Here is a 16,310-nt window from a genome sequence, read left to right on the forward strand (position 1 = left end):
GCAGAGGGAGGGGGAGAAGCAGACTCCCTGCTGAGCAGGGAGCATGGTTCAGGACTCAATCCCAGGACCGTGGGATCCTGAGCTGAAGGCAGACGCTTAACCAGCTGAGCCACTCAGGCGTCCTAGTATAAGGACTTTTTTTTTTTTTAATATATATATATTTTAATTTATTTGAGAGAGAGAGAGAGTGCGCGCGCAAGCAAGGGGAGTGGCAGAGGGAAAAGCAGACTCTGTTGAGCAAGGATCCCAAATCAGCCTCTGGGATCAGGACCTGAGCCTAAGGCAGAGGCTTAACAGACTTAGCCACCCAGGTGTTCCAAGGACTTCTAATGATAGTTTTATTTGGGCTAACTATAAAAATAACAGGAAAACCCAAGTAGGGGTTATATAGGTTATATTTTGTGTTCTTTAGTTATATTATTAAATTATTTCAAGAACCCTATGAGGTAGTTTATATTATTAACCGTATTTTACAGATGAAGAAACTGAGGTACAGAGCCATTTAATGACTTACTGACAGAGATGGATTCATACCTAAGCAATCTGGCTCCAGAGTCAGCACTTTTAGCCACTAAGCTGAATTGACTCTATGAATAATGTAGAGTCCTTTTATACATCTTACTGGGTTCTCAATCTGTAGTATGAACCTGTTCCTTATCTTAGCTTATTATTAAATCTGATGATTTTCTAACAGTCCATTGAAAATAGATGCAGAATTTCCTGCCTGTCTTTTAAAATGTTATTTTCCTTAAGTAATATGAGGGTGTTATTTAGTTTTTTGCCACGCTTTGGTTTTTGTTTTTTAAAAATTGTATAGCTAATACCATGTTTTCTTTAGATTTATCTGTTTCTACTAAGACTTGTTTTTAATTAAAAATTTAATTAAATATAAATAAAATGACCCATGATAGTATTTGCTGAGATTAGCCACTAGTAAATTTTATTGTGGTCTTGCGTAGCATTTTTTAGGATAACATCTACAACACTGGTTAACTAATTCTGTCCTGCCTGTTGGTTTTGTATGGCTCAGGAGCTAAGAATGATTTTTACATTTTTAAATAGTTGGAGAAAATCAAAAGAATAATATTTTATGATATGTGAAAATTATATGAAATTCACATTTCTCTGTCTATAAATAAGGTTTTATGGGAACATAGCTACACTCATTCATAGACTGCTTTTATGCTATAGCAGCTAAATTAAATAGTTGCTACAGACAGTATGCCCCGTAGAACTTAATATATTTACTATCAGTCCCTTTACAGAAAAAGTTGCCAACCCCCCGTTCTAGATAATTTACTTACTTATTGTGGTACTGTTCCTTGTGTTACTTCCCTTCACTAGAATGTAAGCTCCATAAAGGCTGTGATGTTTGTTTTGCTCGCTCATGCTCAGGTATCTATCCCAAGTACTGGAAGCAATGCCCAGCCCCTAATAGCTGCTCCTCAAATGTTGGAATAGAGTAAACAGTGCATGAATTTACAAAAAAGAATGTTAATTTTCAAAATGATGAGAGCTAATGTTTATTAAGCACCAATTCATTTTAATTTCACAGCAACCATGTAAAATACAGATGTTATTGTTTTTCTCATTTAGCACCAAGAAGAAAAACTTGACTTTGAAGGAGAAAAGTAACTTACCCAGAGTTGCACAGCTAAGTAAATGATAGAACTGGAATCTGATCCTAGAGACTGCGGTCTGGATTCCTATAAATGACTCTTAATACCTAATTCATAGTGGGTTTTCCATAAGATCCTTAGTTAATTCTTCTGTGTATAGTGGAGTAGTTCTGCTTTAGGAGTTTACCATCTTTTCTGATGCTTTGTCATGAGTCTGCTACTCCTGCTGAGAACAGGCAATTACGACAGCTTAGAGTCTACTCCATTTTAGGAATACTGGATCAGACTTGATAAACCAAGTCTAGAAGTGTGGTGTTAGTAGATTCTTCCCCTCCATTTACAGTCTGTTTTTAATGTAATCAGATTTTCCCTCTTAAAATGAATTTTGAAACTGGAGTTGAGTTGATATAATAGAAGGGAGATTTAATATGGCAATGGAGGCAATGGAGGATTTGAATATTATTTTGAGCTTTAATTTGAATCAAGTTTCTTGATAAGATGTATGCATTTAAACATAAGAATTTCATTTGCCATTAAATGTAAAAAATTAAAATTACATCCAAATAGTCATTTTCTTTGGTTGGATAGTAGAATTAAAGAAAATGACATTTTATATATTTCTTTGTAGCTTTCCTTCAAGTCCTTTTACTTTCTCATGCCCTTTTGTACTAGGTTTCCACGTTGTACTATTGCAATGCCTCTACCTCAGAAAAGTACATGATTTCTTATATAAGCTGCTAAGTGTTTATCCCATTTTTTTAAAGAAAAAAACTCCAAAAACTGGTTCTCCTGAAATCATCTAGTAATATTCTAATAGCTCAATATTTTATAATTATTTCTGGAACAGATCAGACTCATCTTGATTATTAAAGTTTAAACACACAATAATAGAGTATTTTTAAATTTTTACATTGTGAAAGTAGTATAATAGCATAAAGAACATTTGAACAAAGACAAAACACTTACCATGTTATCCTAGCACAACTATTTTAAAATTTCGTACAACTTTATAGAGTATTTTTAGTATGTATATAGAGTAACGGGATTTTAGGTTTAGAGGGAGTAGGTCTAATCTTTTTTTTTTAAAGAAATTATGTGATGTGTTGGTGCATGCATCATTTAACTGTGTCATCAAGCCTTTCAGAATGCAAACCAGTATCTTCCTGACCTAGTGTACTTCTTATTGTAGCATTATAATTTGTTAATTTATGAATTGTCCTTATTTGTACGTGAACCAAGTATAAGGGAGGTATTCTATGTACAAAACTAAATAGGAATGCATTTGAATATTTTTTATTGGTGCATATTTACATATATTTATTATGCTTTTCTTTTTAAATTTTTATTCAGCTTTCTAAAACGAACTTTTCCAACAACAATGATTTCCGTGCTCTTCTGCAGTCTCTGTATGCTACTTTTAAGGAGTTCAAAATGCATGAGCAGATCGAAAACGAATATATTATTGGTTTGCTTCAACAACGCAGCCAGACCATTTATAATGTACATTCTGACAATAAACTCTCTGAGATGCTTAGCCTCTTTGAAAAGGGACTGAAGAATGTTAAGGTGAGTTACAAAAATGGGTATTTATCACAATTTGTGTTATTTGCTGGTATGTCAGCAAAAAGTGTTAGCATTTATAGTAAATGATGTTTTGTTATAGGAAAACATGTTCTGACACTTGGTAAAGACAGTAAAGAAGACTTTATTCAAGGGATTACTACATTGAGGTTTTGCAGTAGGGGTGAGAAATTGGATTCTCAACTCTGAGTATAGCAAGAATAGCTGGGGATTTATAGCCAACGAGCAGAGTGGAGGTCAAGAAAATTACTAAGAGTAAACATCAAGGCTCAGGAGACTCTTGCTAGACTGACTCAAGAGGATTTTTGCTGAAGGCAGACCAGGGTGATAAGATACTGAGGGTGGATAGATACTGAGGATGATCAGATGCCAAGGGTAGAGGGATTTTTGCTAAACTGACGCAGAATGACTTCAGCTAAAACTGGACTAAGTGGGCCAAGGACAGAGCTCAAGGTTGAGGCGTAGTTGAGAAGAGGGCTCAGAGGAGCCTGTCTCAGGTTGTTGAGAGTCTTTGTCAGTTACCTCTTCATTACCGTATATAAAATTTTGTAGTGAATGCTCCTCCTCAAATCTTAAAGTTGTTTTTGTAAGTTGAAATTTTAATAACCATAAAATTTTTACTTCTGGTAACATTTGCTCAACTCTTAAAAGAAAGCGATAGTAAATGCAGTTGTTGGTGACTAAAGGTGAGATTGTTACTAGAGTGAATAAATACTTTATAAATTTTATTTATTTAAAAATTGAATGTTAGCTATAATGTTTACTCTGTTTCCTTTTTCCATATTTCAGGGTGCAGGGATTATTAAACAGGACAGTTTTTAATTGTGTAACATAAAATTAGCCATATTTGAGTGTAGTTTAGCATAATGATATAGGATTTTCCTTTTAATTAAATTTACATATCGTAGAAATTTGAAATTTGATTTTCATGTACAGTCTCCCCTATGGCTTGGTGAAGCATAGACTTAAGTTGCATCTGTATCAAACCACTACACACCTTTGACTTACAGATTTGTGTTCTAGAAAGACTTCTGCAGCAAGGAGGAAGATGGGTTGAAGGGAAAGAAAATACTGAGGCAGGAAGACCATTCTCAAAAATATTGAAATAGTGTCTGGAAGAAGACACAGTAACTCCTTGGTGGAGAAATGGGCATCTGGGTGAGAGTAGGGTACTGGGTAGTGATGGAAGGGAGATTTACTTTTTATTGAGTACTTTGTACTCTTTTAGTTTTGTATCATGTTCATGTATTACCTATTCAATAAAATGATTAAGATCTGAACTAGAGTAGTGGCTAGTGGAGATAGAGGGAAGGGGACACACTTGAGAATTATGTCGGTCATAAAATTGATAGCATGTAAGGCTTACATCTAAAGGGAAAAGGAAAGGAGAAAGAGAAAGGAAATAAGAATGAGAATTGAGCCTGAATTTCTAGGGAACATTGAAAAGGCTTAGGGAGTAAAAGATCCACTTTGGGCATGCTGGGTTTGAACTGCTTGTGCAGTCCAGGTGGGCATTTATTAATAAGAGGTGTAGATGGGTTTCAGGGTCAGAAGAGTAATTTGATTTGGAAAAGCAAATTTGATCATTCTTAGCATGTGAAGTGGAAATGGAAGCCACTTGGGATGCTTAGGGAAACTGTATAAAATCTTCAGAGAATAGGACATTAGATGGAATATTGGGAAGCAGTTGAATAAATTAGTACAAAAAGGAGACTACACAAGACTCAGGGATAAAATATTCCTGTATTTTAAAAGTTTTATTATTTTGTAAAATTTCACGTTTTAAGTTGAGAGGGCATTTAAGTTGAGAGGGTTGCTATAGAAGTGATAGCTGTTATAGGGAGGAGGTGGGGTCTTAGTTCATGTGAGAAAACCTTTTAGCTGTTGTCCAGAATTAGACTGATTACTTCAAGGTGTTGTGAGCCCCTTACCTTTAGAAGTATGCTGATACCTGGCCTTTTGAAGTAGGCTTGGTCTGGATCGTGTAGCGGAGGGTACCTTGGATGAGTATGAAGGCACTCTGTGGTGATAGAGTCCACTGGGCTCTTGCGGACTGCTCAGACATAGATTAAGAAAACGGAAACATAGAGATTATATAAATGTATACATTAGAAATCAATAGAAGTTTTGAGCAAATACTTGCTATTTTTAGGCTTTTTTTGACATGTTAAAGAAGTATGAGATCTTACTAAAAGAATTAAAGGTTCCGTTGCAGGATATTTTAAGGACATCTTTTTATGCTTCAAAAAGTACAGAGACCATGTTGCTATTTGTCAGTCTATTTTTTTTTCTGAGGTTTTATGTTGCATTTTAAACTGACTTCCTAGGATCAGTACTGTATAAATAATGAAGCAAAACTTTTATAGGATGTAATTTTTTTTTGTTTCTAGAATGAATATGAGCAGTTAAATTATGCAAAACAGCTGAAAGAGAGATTGGAGGCTTTTACAAGAGATTTTCTTCCTCACATGAAAGAGGAAGAGGAGGTAAGCATAATTTTTCTCCCTTGTGATTTTGATTTATAAAATTTTTAAGACGCTGTTTTGCTTTTCATTCTTCAAAATAATGCATAGAAACATAAGACTGTGGTTCATTTTAGGAAAGGAAGAAAACCCCAAGAAAACATAAATTTTGTTCCCTCAGAGAGGTTGTTGCTTTTCACTGAATCAATGACTTAATTCATTTGCTCAACTAATACTTTTCTTATTATGTAGATGGCACTGTATTGAATATTAATAACTTTTTATGTTACCTTAATGACTACTTAGAACCTTCAGAGGATTCTTGAAACTTTTTAATGTTTTGTGTATTTTCGTGCTAAGTTTAAAGAATTTTTAGTGTTCTTTCTTTCGTAGGGGATTTTGGTAATCAAATGGTAGTGTTAGACTTACCAGTTTTATTCCTAGTACACATGTATTAAGAGCGGATGACAAAACATTTTCCCATTCTCTTCTTTCTCTAAAAGTGGGATGAAGATTAGGGTAAGGAATAGAGAAGTTATTTTATTGGGAACGGGATTCTTCTTTAGTTGTTAATCAGTTACTGTGGTGATTATCACCTATGGCTTCACCTTATAATCAGATCTTATTTAAAAAAAAACCAACCCCTACTTTTCAGCTCTTTCCAGACTGATTAAATCAGGTGAGAGATACTGGCCTGGATCTATTGTAAAGGTTCCCAAGTCATTGTAATATGAAACCACTGAGTTACTAGAGTAGTGTTTCTTAACCTGTGATGCACATCAAAATTATCTGTGGAACAACAACAAAAAAAACTGTGGCTTCGTTTCTTAAAGATTCTAATTCTGTAAATTGGAGGTTGGGGCTAAGTATCTGTTTCTTTTTTAAGATTTTATTTTATTTATTTGACAGAGAGAGAGACAGCCAGCGAGAGAGGGAACACAAGCAGGGGGAGTGGGAGAGGAAGAAGCAGACGCCCATTGGAGCAGGGAGCCCGATGCAGGCTCGATCCCAGCATCCTGGGATCACACCCTGGGCCGAAGGCAGATGCTTAACGACTGAGCCACCCAGGCGCCCCTAAGTATCTGTTTCAAAGAAGAAATGTAGATATTTAAGGTCTCGGTAGAGCTCTGAGTTTTAGGATTTTTAGTACACTGGGTACTTTTCTACCTTCTTCTATGATTTAGAGGTCCTTTTGAGGTAAGAGTTCAGTTACTGGAGTAGCCAAGGCAGTTAACTGACCTAAATGTCTAACCATATGAGACCTCTTAAGAGTGTTTGACAGCTCTGCACAGGAAAACATTTTGTTTCTGATGCTTTTTAATTACTTGGGATTCATTAGCCAGAGAAGCCATAGAAGGAAGGGTCTTTTTGGTGATACTCTTCTCTACACTTTTTTGGATAAAATGACTTGGTGGCAACAACCAAAATTTTTATCTCTTGGACATAAGGGGTCATAATACTACAGTTGAACCATTAATTAAAAGATGTAGAGTAAACAAAACTAGTTAAGCATCTTTCCTTATGAATATTTTGTTCCATTTAGGTTTTTCAGCCAATGTTAATGGAATATTTTACTTATGAAGAGCTTAAGGATATTAAGAAGAAAGTGATTGCACAACACTGCTCTCAGAAGGACACCGCGGAACTCCTTAGAGGTCTTAGCCTTTGGAATCAAGCCGAGGAGCGACAGAAGTTTTTTAAATATTCTGTGGATGAAAAGTCAGATAAAGGTGAGATTCATATGTTTAGATAGTGAGTTCTGAGGCCATTTGCATCTAGTTGACACGAACTTTAGATTTTGTTTGAGGAATAATTTAAGCCATTTATTTTCAAGTGTACATTTAATTGAAGACAGTAATTTCTTTCTTTCTTTCTTTCGTTTTTTTTTTTTTTAAATATTTTATTTATTTATTTGAGAGAGAGAGAACAAGCGGTGGGGAGGGGTGGGAGGTGGAGAGAGAAAGAGAGAAGGAGAGAGAGAAGTAGACTTCCTGCTGAGCCGGAAGCCGGATGTGGGGCTCCATCCCAAGACCCTGGGATCATGACCCGAGCTGAAGGCAGATGCTTAACCAGCTGAGCCACCCAGGTGTCCTGAAGACAGTAGTTTCTAAGAATTTGGTGTGGTTTATGATGATTTAACATCCCATATGCAATATAGTGTTGGGCCACATGGAATATAGTGTTTCTTGAAGGAACTTATGTAGTAATAATAATTATTACTATTATTTGGCCAATCAGAATTATTGAAAGCTGGGGCGCCTGGGTAGTGCAGTCGTTAAAGCGTCTGCCTTCGGCTCAGGGCGTGATCCCGGTGTTCCGGGATCGAGTCCCACATCGGGCTCCTCTGCTGGGAGCCTGCTTCTTCCTCTCTCACTCGCCTGCTCTGTTCCCTCTCTCGCTGGCTGTCTCTCTGTCACATAAATAAATAAAATCTTTAAAAAAAAAAAAAGAATTATTGAAAGCTATCCTATACAGAGCACTTTTGCAGTATCATCCAACTTTTTTTTTTCCCCTCCCCAACATCCAGCTTTCTGAGCTCCATTGACCATAGTGACTGATTTTATCCTTTCCTGTTTTTTTCCATCAGTTTTTAAAATCAGTTATGCTTATAGCTTTATTTCCATCCTTTTCCATGTGCCATTCTCTTAGCTTATATCTAGTAATACACAGGGGAACAAGTGTGAGAGGCATCGTTTTTCTATGTATAGTTACTTTGAGAAAATAAATGAGAAATGCAGATAAGGTATGCTTGCCTTATTTCTTCATAGACTAGTTCCTCATATTTATTCTTATTGATCTTTGATAGCTTTGCCTTTTAAAACATCATTAAAATTGGCATCCTCAGGCTAGTAAAAATTTATTTTCTGTTTCTATATGGGCAGTAGCAGTGACATTCCTGTTAAAATAGCTTAAAATTCTTTGAAATTGGTCCTTTTCTCTGTATTTAACAAAGTAGGTGAGATGCATGTTCAAACAAAAATGTTTTTATGGGTGAACCTATAATTAAACCCATAAAGCTTGTGTGCTTCACTCTGAAATGTAGCTTGTGCCTTAGACACCAAGCCAAGACCTGTTGTGTCTAGTTTAATTGTAATTATAACATGGGATTTAAAAGCATCACACTTACTACATTTAGTTTTCTCACTCCTTCAAAGCAAATTATAGCTATATTATGATTAAATATTTGCCATTTGAAAAGGGTTAGGTTAAAGTAATTTGATCATAGCATTTCTGTATTTAAAGTTGCTTTGTGAGGGTAAATAAGATGTACAAGGTACCTCAAGTTCATTGTAATCCTTATAGATGAATCTCTTTTAGTTTGTATTCTGTATTGTAGCACCTCATTTGCATTTTTTTTGAAGATTGCTACTGAAGTAATTCATTATAGGAGATTGGGGAGTCAATGACTATTTTTTAAAAGAGTTGCTGACAAAAGATTGCTGATAAATGTACACCAGCATTAGAAATGTTTACATTACGTTATCTCAACTGGCTCACAAATAGAAGTAGGTTAGGCCACCTGTGGTTACAGAAGTTAGATTTCACAGATCTCTTATATCAAATGGGAAAATCAGAGAGGGAGCACAAGGAAAATATTGACAGGAGTCCTAATACATGAATGGAACATGTTGTGAGATTTTTGTGTGTCATTATAATGCCTTGGAGATCTCATAATCTGGCTGACTCCACACTTGAAGCTGTATAACCTGCTGGATTCCTTTTCAAATGATGCTTCTTATGCTACAAAGTGAGTATTGTTTTTTCTGTGACGCCTTTGTAAGAGGAAGTCAATTCTGTGTTCATTATTGTAGCTCTCACTGATGAAGTATGATTTGGGCCATGATAGTTTAACCCTACGGGTTCTTAACAAGTTGAACATCCCCATGTTACCACTAATCCATGTTATTTCCTTTTCACATCTTGAAAGCAGGAAGGAGTGGACTTTAGGCACTGGATTTTATGTATAGAAATGTGATTGTAATTTCTTACTGCATTTGCTCTTACAGCCTTTAATGTTAAAGTTTCTCTTTTTTTTATTTCAGAAGCAGAAGTATCAGAACAATCCACAGGTATAACCCATCTTCCTCCTGAGGTAATGCTGTCAATTTTCAGTTATCTTACTCCTCAAGAATTATGTCGATGCAGTCAAGTAAGCACTAAATGGTCTCAGCTCGCAAAAACTGGATCGCTTTGGAAACATCTTTACCCTGTTCACTGGGCTAGAGGTAGGTAAATGAGACTTTTAGTTTGTTCTAAAAAATACATCAATCCATTTTTTTAAATGATTACTTGTAGACATTAATAAGTAGGGTTGGGGAGGGAAATTCTGAGAAGTCTACCAAAAAGTAGATTTCATAGTTAGATGATGTGTTTTCTGTATACACTTTTGAAAAACTAGCAATGCTGAAGTGTTTATGGGTGATTTATGTGATATGTGTAATTTCTTTTAAAATAATTATGAAAAAAATAGGGGAGAATGCAAAATAATTGGCAAAATGTTAATAATTGTTGAAGATAGGTGATGAGGTCATGGATATTCATTATGCTACTTTTAAAATGCTACTTCCTCCTACTTTTGCCTGTGTTTGGAATTAAAGTGAAATTAATAGGTTGTCAGAACAGCTTTAAATAATTAGATTGAGTATTGAATAAATTCTATAAAATCTAAAGATGAGGCACCATTATGGCTGCATTGATAGTGGCTCAAAATAACTGAATCTGTTTTCGTCTTTAGCATATTTTTTTGTGATTGGTAATGCCTCATTCTGAATCACAATTTCATATTTATTTCATTATGGTAAGTTACTTTTACAGTAAACTGTTAAAGAAAATTTCCTTTTCATGAGCATATAGTGCGGTCATGGAGTAGAACCAAGTAATATGGCATCCATTTTTCTGTATGAAACTAAATTAAAACACTTCTAAGTGACTCTTTGAACTTCACATTTAAATTAAATTTTTTTTATTTCTGTAATTTGTCACTTTGACGTGGAAATCTATATTTCTTACATAATTAAATTATAAATTGAATTTAAAAAATTTTATTTTTTATATTAATATATAGTGCCTTTAAAATACCTTAGATACTATTTTTTGAACAAAGCTGTTGAAGTATTGGGTAGGCTTATGAAATGATTAGAATTATTATTTTTATGTAGAATAATTTTTCCCCTTGTAGGAAAATGAAATATTAAGTCAAGGTAAATATGGATATATTTAATACTTTTTTGTTTAGCTATGCTTTAACTATTGATAACTAATTAATAGGGATTAATACATAATTAGGTACTATTTGATGTAAAAATCAAATGTAAAAATGCTGTACAAGACTTCTGTGATGTTAACCAGATCTTAAATATTCTTTCTTTTTGTTTTTTATATGTTTAACAGAAGTTTCAGTAAAAATGTTTTGTTTTGTTTTTTTTAATTTATGGTGTTTGTTTCTAGTGACTCTCAGTCAGAATTTATTTTACCACCATCCAGGGAACATTTTGAAATGTCTGTGGAGACATTTTTGTTTGTCCTATTTCGGGGGATTTGACTAGCCTCCAATGAGTAGAGGCCAGGGCTGCTTTTAAACACTGTACTACAGTGCACAGTACAGCTCCCCACAGCAAAGAGTTACTCAGCCCGGAATGTCAGCAGTGTTAAGACTGAGAAACTATAATTCAGATGTAATGTTAAGAGTTCAATAAATTAATTCTTCATTGTCTCCCACTTCACAATTGTATAATTTAATTACAGTATATTCTCCAGGATCTTTAAATTTATGATTTAGCTTTACCTTAATCTTTCCCCTTTGACTGTGTTCCTACCTATTGCTGAATTGCCGACTATTCACTACTGAGCAGAAAGTCTTTGCTTACTTTTGTTTATTAGCTATCATCATTTGGAGGGTATTGCTGGTGCCAGTGTGAAGCCACAGTAGGGGAAAAAGGTTAAGTTCTTTTCAATGATTTCTAAAATTGCATGTAAGACTATTGATAATTATTTTTCATAATTCTTTTTAGTATGTCTGAAATTCCTTTGTATATTATTTAAGTGTAATTTTTAAACCATAATTGAACATTTCTAACAATAGCTGGCCTATTGCCTAGAGCTCAAGTATTTTCTGTGTGCAGAGATTTTTATTGTAAATAGGTAATTTTTTTCTTGTAATGGTAGCCAGTCTAATCTTATTTTGTTCCTCTTATTTGTTGAGTAGGTGACTGGTATAGTGGTCCAGCAACTGAACTTGATACTGAACCTGATGAGGAATGGGTGAAAAACAGAAAAGATGAAAGTCGTGCTTTTCAGGAGTGGGATGAAGATGCTGATATAGATGAATCTGGTAAGCTGTGTTTGGAATTAAAATTAGTACTTTAGTAATTAATATTATATTTAGCAGTTAAGTGCTTATAAATTATTGGGTGTTAAGATTCACATATTTTGTGTCTTCTAAAGAAGTTGGGAGTTTATAAGCCTCTTCTTTTTTTTTTTTTTTTTAAGGATTTTATTTATTTATTTGACAGAGAGAGACAGCCATCGAGAGAGGGAACACAAGCAGGGGGAGTGGGAGAGGAAGAAGCAGGCTCCTAGCGCGGCAGGGAGCCCAATGCAGGGCTCGATCCCAGGACCCTGGGATCACGCCCTCAGCTGAAAGCAGACGCTTAACGACTGAGCCATCCAGGAGCCCCAATATAAAGGCCTTCTACTTTATAAAATTTGAAAGAATAATAAGCAAATTTAAAATTTATTCTGTTGATTGAAGTGTATATAGGGTTATTTCCCATCTCTTTTTATATTTAAATACTTAAATTACAAAATAATGGCTATTCTCCTCATTGAAATAATGTACATTCATTGTAGCACTTGGCAGTTTACAGTGTGTTTTTTAGGACCATTTTATTTCATCAGTTCAACAATATTTATTGAGTCATCGTGGCCCAGAGGAAGGAGCATGAAGATGTTGAATCTGTTTATTCCTTTGTAAACAGTCACACCACTTGCCTCACAGTTGTTGTGGAATTAAGAAGTATGTATGTATGAAAATTCTCTGTAAATGACGAGGGATTATAATAACTAGTGTAGCCGTTCTGTAAGCACTGTGGGAGAATTAAAGGGTGACTAAGACTTTATCCCTACCCTTAAAGAACTCACATGGGAGAGAATTTAGAATAGGTAATTCTTAATTCAAGGTATATAATAAAAAATGCCACAATAGAGGTGTAGACAGACACTATTGGGAGTATGGAGGAGGAAGATACAAATTCTCAGATACTATTCTAGGAAATAATTACGAAAAAATGGTGAAATAATAAAAAAAAGTGAACAGACAAAACATTCTAATACCTGGTAAAACTGAAACTGTAGGGAATTTTTATTTATAACTTGCCCACTTAAAAAATACTAGGATGGGGGCGTCTGGGTGGTGCAGTTGGCTAAAGCGTCTGACTCTTGGTTTCTGCTCAGGTGGTGATCTCAGGGTTGTGGAATCCCGCCCTGTGTCAGGCTCCATGCTCAGTGGGGAGTCTGCTTGAGTGTCTCTCCCTCCCCCCCCCCAAATAAATAAATAAATCTTTAAAGAAAATAGTAAGCTGGAATGGCAAAAGAACTAAACATGTGGAAAAGGAGGACTATAAAAATAAAGATTATTATTTCAGTAGTAAGTTTACTTCTGTGAAATGAAGTCGCCATATTGTGTTACAGTTTTGAAGATTTAGAGGATGCTACATAAGGAAGAGGTTTGTTCCAGCTAGATTTGGTGAGATGCTTACCCTGTGGCTAGAACTTTCTTGGGCATGAGGTTAATAGTGAACAAAATAGGAAAATAAAAATCCTTGGCCTTAAAGTTTGGAGAGGGGAAGGCCACCTGGGTGGCTCAGTTGGTTAACATCTGCCTTTGGGTCAGGTCATGATCTCAGGGTCCTGGGATCAGGCCCCACATTGGGCTCCTTGCTCAGCCAGGAATCTGTTTCTTCCTCTCCGTCTCCCTCTGCCCCTCTCCCTGCTCGTGCTCCCTCTCTCAAATAAATAAAATCTAAAAAAAAAAAAATTTGAAGATGGGAGATAAACAATAAACGCAGGCAAAATACGTGCTATTATAGGCTAGTGTCAAGTGCCGTGGAGAAAAATAGAGTGCCAGGAAGAGGGAAGAAATTAAAATTTCAAAGAGAGATTAGTTATGGTCCTCTGAGAAGTTTGAGCAAAACCCATGTGAGTTTTAAAGTCTTTACCAAACTTAGTGTATTTGTCTCAACACTTGAGGATAGCAGAAGAAATGCCTATCAGTAAGCACTCAGTCGAAAGGGAAAGGTTAAGGCTGTAACGATTGAGACTTGTTAAAGTAATATATCTGTTCAGCTGTTTGTTGTATCTAAGACTAAACTTTGGATCTACCAACTGTGTTTTATGTTAGTGCTTTTTCAGTTCAGTTGTCTTTACTAGTCTTGTAGGAAGATACTATTCTTCATAGGATGTTTGATTTCTTGGTTTTTTTTTTTAAGGATTTCACAGTAAATACAGATTTAGATAGGGAGGAGCACAGAAACAGTAATTATTTGGGAATAAAATTATAGTAGAATAAATAGGGTTTGCAAAAAGTCATTTTTTATCTGTGCACTTAACATATATGTCTGACTAAACAAGAAATTTAGGTAAATCTGTAAATATGGAACCATTAGTCAGGACTTCAGAATTTTTCTTTTTACATTTCATTTGTTAGCTGCACTGTTTTATTTTAATTGAGACTTTCTTAAAAATGTGAGACTTTCTTGATTTATTCTGTTAAACTGTTTTATGTTTAGAGACATTCAGGTTAGGTCTTCAGGTACAAATAATAGTAATAGTGTCCTAGAAAGGTGATATAATTACTAATTCATTCCTTTTAGTGTAGTTGGTATGTTTTTTCCCCTTATATCAAATTGGAGTTTGTAGTGTTCTTGGTGTTGTTTGTTAATGGAGCGGCATTCTGTTGTAAAAACCTAAGCTTTACCGAAGTTATTAAGCAAAAACCAAAAGCCATGCTTCTTAAAAATTACAAGGTACTTTACTTTTGCTTGATTCGTTTTGACCAGGCTCACTCAATTGTTCTAAATCTCTTCTAGCTCTGTGTCCTGTTTATTTTACTAAAATAACAAACGATACTTTTTATCATAGTCGTTTTTCTTTTGATGTCCTATATTTTCTTGAAGAGCTTCTACTATTCTTTAAAATATTCATTTTTTTCCCCCAAAACTTTTTCAAGTTCCTAAAACTGGAGTTATTTTCTCTCTCTCTGCTATACTTACCTAATCACCTTCAACCTTGAAGGAAATGAAAAAAAAATCTTCCCTTCATTCTCATTATAAACATTTTTTTCCCCTTTTGTTTCTTTTTGATGTCAGACCTGTTAAATATTAAGTTCTGGTGAGTGAGACCTTGTCCATTGCAGTTGTTTTGCATACATAAGGGAGTTTAAGAATAGCATAAAGTATTAAAAAAAAAAAAAAGGAAAGAAAAGGGGGTGCCTGAGTGGCCCAGGTTGTTAGGTGCCAGACTCTTGAGCACAGCTCAGGTTTTGATCTCAGGCTCATGAGTTCAGGCCCTCATGGAGCGTACGTGGAAAAAAAAAAAAAAAAAAAGGAATAGCAAAAAGTATTTCATTTAATAACTTGGTGGTTCCTTGAGTAGCCTAATTATAATTAGTGGTATCAAATTCTCAGATTTTTGAATTCATTTTACAGAAGAATCTGCAGAGGAGTCGATTGCTATCAGCATTGCACAAATGGAAAAACGTTTACTTCATGGCTTAATTCATAACGTTCTACCATATGTTGGAACTTCAGTAAAAACTATAGTATTGGCATACAGCTCTGCAGTTTCCAGCAAAATGGTATGTATAAATTAGCACTAGTTTGGGTATTAAGAAAAAGTAGCAGTGATCTAAATTGGGTCTACTTGTTCCTGAATTTAATGAAAAAAACAAAACAAAACACCTATTTACCCATGAGAGTGCCTTCCCATGGGCAGGCATATACTGCTAACTTTTCATGTTATTTCATTTCATTTTTCATAGTAATTTTGGTATATAGGTACTGTCTACACATTATAGAAAAGGAAACAGAGACTAGGAGAGGTTAAACAGTTTATTCAGTTTCACAGATACTAAGTTAAGTGATGAAGCCCAGTCCTTTATGATTTTTTATATACAGGGCTTGGTAAAACAGGCAAGTGAGATTAAATCACTGTTGTACAGGTCTGTCTTGTAATGTCCTATATCAGAATCTCCTTGGTTATTCCTTAGAAATGTAAATTTCCTGGATCTAATCCCAAGATTACTATACTAAAACAGATTCTCCAGAGTTTGAGTCCAGAATATATATTTGTGATGCAGAATTGAAGTGATTTTTACATGCACAAAAGCTTGAGAACCACTGGCTTATGTTATTTACTAAAAGTTATGTCTTTCTTAATCCCCCCCCCCAATCTTAGGTTAGGCAGATTTTAGAACTTTGTCCTAACTTGGAGCATCTGGATCTGACCCAGACTGACATTTCAGATTCTGCATTTGACAGGTTAGTTATTTTTGAATATTTTAGTATAATGATTTCTGCCTATGAATTAGTAGAATTGTTCTGTAGTTTGTTTCCATAATTGCAGTTTAATTGTACTATTATTTTTTTACTGT

At 34.9% G+C, this 16,310-nt stretch overlaps 1 protein-coding gene across 4 annotated transcripts in view; it reads left to right on the top strand.

Annotated features, from left to right (window-relative positions):
• The window catches only part of FBXL5 (F-box and leucine rich repeat protein 5), a 53,758-nt gene that overhangs the window by 18,144 nt on the left and 19,304 nt on the right, over positions 1-16,310 (top strand). For 3 of the 4 annotated variants that reach the window (XM_045771424.2, XM_045771425.2, XM_045771422.2), the window contains 7 exons: positions 2,970-3,185; positions 5,591-5,686; positions 7,206-7,392; positions 9,706-9,888; positions 11,868-11,993; positions 15,367-15,515; positions 16,115-16,197. In XM_045771424.2, the coding sequence (XP_045627380.1) occupies positions 3,051-3,185; positions 5,591-5,686; positions 7,206-7,392; positions 9,706-9,888; positions 11,868-11,993; positions 15,367-15,515; positions 16,115-16,197 (959 nt within the window). In that variant the 5' untranslated portion in view covers positions 2,970-3,050. The remainder of the gene's footprint in view (positions 1-2,969; positions 3,186-5,590; positions 5,687-7,205; positions 7,393-9,705; positions 9,889-11,867; positions 11,994-15,366; positions 15,516-16,114; positions 16,198-16,310) is intronic. The other variant, XM_045771423.2, reaches the window with a different exon arrangement.

This window comes from Ursus americanus, chromosome 8 (genome assembly GCF_024610735.1).
Source record: "Ursus americanus isolate L20-20 chromosome 8, mUrsAme1.1.p, whole genome shotgun sequence".
Taxonomy (NCBI): Eukaryota; Metazoa; Chordata; class Mammalia; order Carnivora; family Ursidae; genus Ursus; species Ursus americanus.